This window comes from Gekko japonicus, unplaced genomic scaffold, assembly GCF_001447785.1.
Source record: "Gekko japonicus isolate JY-2015 unplaced genomic scaffold, Gekko_japonicus_V1.1 scaffold3284, whole genome shotgun sequence".
In the NCBI taxonomy this organism is placed as follows: Eukaryota; Metazoa; Chordata; class Lepidosauria; order Squamata; family Gekkonidae; genus Gekko; species Gekko japonicus.
Window position 1 is genome coordinate 80,000 of NW_015171600.1, and position 4,701 is coordinate 84,700.

Sequence of the window (4,701 nt, forward strand, 5' to 3'; positions counted from 1 at the left end):
CAGACAAATTATACCTGCTCAGGTATGCATATAGGTCTGTGTAACCTAGTGGAGATCAGTCTGTGAAAGTTGAGATAAAGATGGTAGATGCAATCTTAATAAAGTTAAGTGTCCTCTCATTCAACACAGGTTTATTTGGTGGACTGAGATTCTCAGAATATGCAATTCTGATCAACCTTGAATTAATATTGGTACTACTTTGTCTCACAGATACCAAGAATCAAAGTTTTGAGGACAAAATGCCTAACATTACCAGCACTTCCACGTTTCTGCTCCTGGAATTTACAGAGATCCGAACCCTACAGATTTTACACTTCTCTGCATTCCTAGGATTGTACTTGGTAGCTGTGACCAACAATCTTCTCATCACCATTTTGGTAACTCTTGATCATCACCTGCACAGCCCGATGTACTTTTTCTTAATGAACTTGGGTGTTATGGATATTGGTTCCATTTCTGTTATGGTACCCAAAGCTATGTTTAATTCCCTCATGAACACCAGGTCAATCTCTTATTCTGGATGTGTTGCTCAGGTTTTCTTCTTCTTTGCCTTTGCAACCTCTGACCTTGCCCTTCTCACAATAATGGCATATGATCGATATGTCGCTATCTGCAAGCCATTGCTATATGAGTTAATTATGCACAGAGGAGCCTGCATTCAGATGGCAGTCAGTGCATGGGTTAGTGGCATTCTTAATGCTACATTACATACTGGAGGTACTTTTTCTATTACCTTCTGCTCCAATGTGGTCAATCAATTCTTTTGTGAAGTCCCCCATTTATTAAAGCTCGCCTGCTCTGACTTGTACTTAGTTGAAGTTGGCCTTCTGGTGCTTAACTGTAGCATTGTGCTAGGATGCTTTATGTTCATCATCGTAACCTATATGAAGATTTTTGCTGCAGTGCTCAGAATCCCTTCTGTTCAGGGCCAGAAGAAAGCCCTCTCCACTTGCCTTCCCCACCTCATTGTGGTATCTCTACTTGTATTCAGTGGGATCTTTGCCTATGCAAGGCCTCCCACTAATACTTCTTCTCATCTAGATGTAGTTTTTGCTGTGATATATACTATCATCTCTCCGTTGCTCAATCCACTCATCTATAGCATGAGAAACAAAGAGATCAAGACTGCATTAATGAAGCTTTTCTGTTTGGGGCATTTTTTCTAAAATCATCACCAGCAAAGTTGTTCGATAAGCAGAATTGCTAGTTCCAGGTTGGAAATACTTGGATATTTGGGTGCTGGAGCCTGAGGAGGGTGGGGTTTGGAGAGGTGAGGGACTTCGGTGGGGTATAGTGTCATACAGTCCACCTTCCAAAGTGGACATTTCCCCCAAGGGGACTGATCTCTGTCACTTAGACATGAATTGTAATCCCAGGGGATCTCTAGCCACCACCTGGAGGCTGGCAACCCTATAATGGATTTGTAAATTTTTATGGGAGTGGTTCTCCTTTACATCATTTTTAATCTTGGGTGGTACCTACTTTGGAACTGATGGAGAAGTGAATTAGTTGTTGTTGCTTTTTAAGACTCTAAACAACTCCTCCCACTTCCCCCTCCACTTTTGAAATTTCATGTAATAATAAGGTACAGGAGTTTGTTTCTTCTACTTGTATCCATAGAAGTGAGCTCTGTCTCATGAAAGCTGGTACTGTAATAAATGCTGGTAGTGTCTGAGGGCTTCTGTTTTGCTGTGCTACAATAGACTGGACATTGATCACAAAGAAGACTTATTGTCCATTTACTCTCAGCAGCTATGAAAATTAGTATTGCTCTATGAAAGAGCAATCGATTAATTGGAAAGAAAATGGTGGGGGTGAGGGCTCCTATACCTCAGACTGGCAGCACCTACAGGGTAAACCTCATTTGCCAGACCTATCAGACCTCATTTGCCACCTGCCAGACCAAACTCCCTTCCTTTTTTGATCAAGTGATGAGCTTACTGGATCAAGGGAATGCTGTTGATGTTGTTTACCTGGATTTCGGTAAAGTTTTTTGACAGGGTTCCCTGTGATGTTCTGATGTGTAAACTAAAGGACTGTGTACTGGACTCTAGGATATTTAGGTGGATAGGGAACTGGTTGGAGAACCACACTCAAAGAGAAGAACAGGGGTCCCCTTAGGCAGGGCAAGGAGTCATCTGATGAATTAGTTTTCAATTGATTCCAGGCTGGAGATTATGTGGTCCTTCCAGCCCCAGACCTCTACACCATAAAGAAGATGGGGGATTATTTTATGAGTAAATAATTTTGCCGCTGGTTCTACAAGGAATCCACCTTTGGTATGATGAAATTTCAGAATTGCACTCTTTTTTTTGTAGAACCTTTAACAGTATCCAAATGTATTTTCCAACTTAAAGTCTCACTCCCAGATATTTAAAAGAGCTGCATTGCTCAATTGCCATTCCATGGATACTCCAAGAAAACGTTTTGGGGCATTTTCTAACCTTACTCTGTGCCTGGAGGACTGCAATATGCTCTAAGGCCTAATGATGCATCTAGGATGTACTGGGGCCTACAGGCCAAGTCCGAGGGCTGATTCTGAACAAATCTTGTAGAGCTGCATTAAAACTTGTTTGAAAGAATGAATCCATAACCATGCATGAGATGAATCGTAGCTGCCTTAATCTAATTGCCCCTCTTTAATTACATTTCCAAACACTACTGAGAATATAGGTATGACACCAGCTGATTGGTGTTGCCTTCTACTACATAGTGAGCTGCATGGTATTCTATCTATCTATCTATCTATCTATCTATCTATCTATCTATCTATCTATCTATCTATCTATCTTCTATCTATCTATCTATCTATCTATCTATCTATCTATCATCTATCTATCTATCATCTATCTATCTATCTATCTATCTATCTATCTATCTATCTATCTATACTATTTTTGACATTTTTACCCCACCCTCCCCGCAAGTGGGCTCAGGGCGGCTTACAAGGGGCAGAACCCAGATAAAACATAGTAAAAGCAATAAAACCTTAACAACACAGATAAAAATAAAGTGCTCCATGAAGACAAGATAGTCCCCAAATAAATAACTTGATGGTGACAGTCAGTTCTTTGGGGGTGATCTTATCTTGTAGTTGGTCCCAAGTAAGTCTGGTGGTACCGGTGCCATGTGGTGTTATAAGTGGTCTTCCTGGGGCCGTCCCTAGCTCCATTGTTATCCACAGCATTGGTGGTGGTGGCAGTGGCGACCCCTATGCAAAAGCCTGGCAAAAGAGCTCCATCTTGCAGGCCCTGCAGAACTGTATATGGTCCCACAGGACCCTGATCTCCTCCGGGAGCTCGTTCGACCAGGTAGGGGCCGCCACCGAAAATGATCTGGCCATGGTCATGGCGAGCCTTGCCTCCTGGGGGCCTGGAATCACCAGGCAGTGTTGTGTCCCCGACTGAAGTGCTCTTGGGGGTATATATGGGGAAAGGTGGTCCCTCAGGTAGGTCAGACCCTGGCCATGTAGGGCTTTAAAGGCAAGCACCAGCACTTTGAAACGGATTCGGTATGCTATTGGCAGCCAGTGCAGCACTTCCAGCCCAGGCCGGATGTGCTCCCACTTGGGGAGACCCAACATAAGCCTGGCTGCCGCATTCTGCACCAGCTGCAGCCTCTGAATCTGCACCAAAGGCAGCCCCATGTAGAGAGCGTTACAGTAGTCTAGCCTCAAGGTGACCGTTGCATGGATCACTGTAGCCAAATCATCGCAGTCGAGGAAGGGGACCAACTGCTAAACCAGCCTAAGATGGTAAAATGCAGATCTGGCAGTGGCTGCCACCTGGGCCTCCATAGTCAGGGAGGAATCCAGGTGCACTCCCAAGCTCCTAACCTCTGACGTTGACACCAAAGGCACCCCATCAAAAGTCGGAGAGGGATCCCTTACCCCGATCTGTTTCAACTCAAGCAGAGGACCTCCGTCTTCGCTGGGTTTAATTTCAGCCGGCTCAGCCTGAGCCACTCAGCCACTGCCTGTAATGCCTGGGTCAGATCTTCTGGGTCAGAGCCCGACCAGCCACCCAACATCAGATAGAGTTGGGTGTCATCTGCATATTGATGGCGACCCAGCCCATACCTCCTGGCAATCTGGGTGAGGGGGCGCATGTAGATGTTGAACAACATCGGAGAAAGCACTGCCCCCTGAGGCACCCCACACTCAAGAGGGTGCCTCCGGGACTGCTCCTCCCCTATCACCTCTTTCCCCGACCTTGGAGAAAGGAGGCAAGCCATTGAAGAGCGAGCCGTTGTATCCCCACATCAGCAAGGCGGTGGGTCAGCAACTGGTGGTCGACCATATCAAACACAACCAACAGATCTAACAACAACAGTGCTGCCACACCGCCTCAATCCAGATGCCTCCGGAGGTCGTCAGTAAGGGCAACCTGCACCGTCTCTGTCCCATGACCCGACTGAAAGCCAGACTGAAATGCATCAAGGACAGAAGTGTCATCCAGAAAGCTCTGAAGCTGTATCGCCACCGCCCTCTCAATCAATTTGCCCAAATAGGGGAAATTGGACACTGGCCTATAGTTGGCCAATTTGGTCTAGAGTTGGTTTTTTCAGGAGAGGGCAGACCATTGCCTCCTTGAGTGCCTCATGCTGCAGAGGCTGATAGGCTTTCTTGTTGAGTTTCTGGGGTCATCCTTTCAGGTGAAATAAGACATTCAGTTGGATTCAGCCAGCAGTTCTGCTGGTGAA

General features: G+C 45.5%; 1 protein-coding gene across 1 annotated transcript; it reads left to right on the forward strand.

Annotated features, from left to right (window-relative positions):
- The first annotated feature begins 239 nt into the window (after positions 1 to 239).
- LOC107117742 (olfactory receptor 14I1-like) lies at positions 240 to 1,166 on the forward strand. The gene has a single exon (XM_015419906.1). The coding sequence runs from the start codon at positions 240 to 242 to the stop codon at positions 1,164 to 1,166; it is 927 nt and encodes a 308-aa protein (XP_015275392.1).
- The last annotated feature ends 3,535 nt before the right edge of the window (positions 1,167 to 4,701 follow it).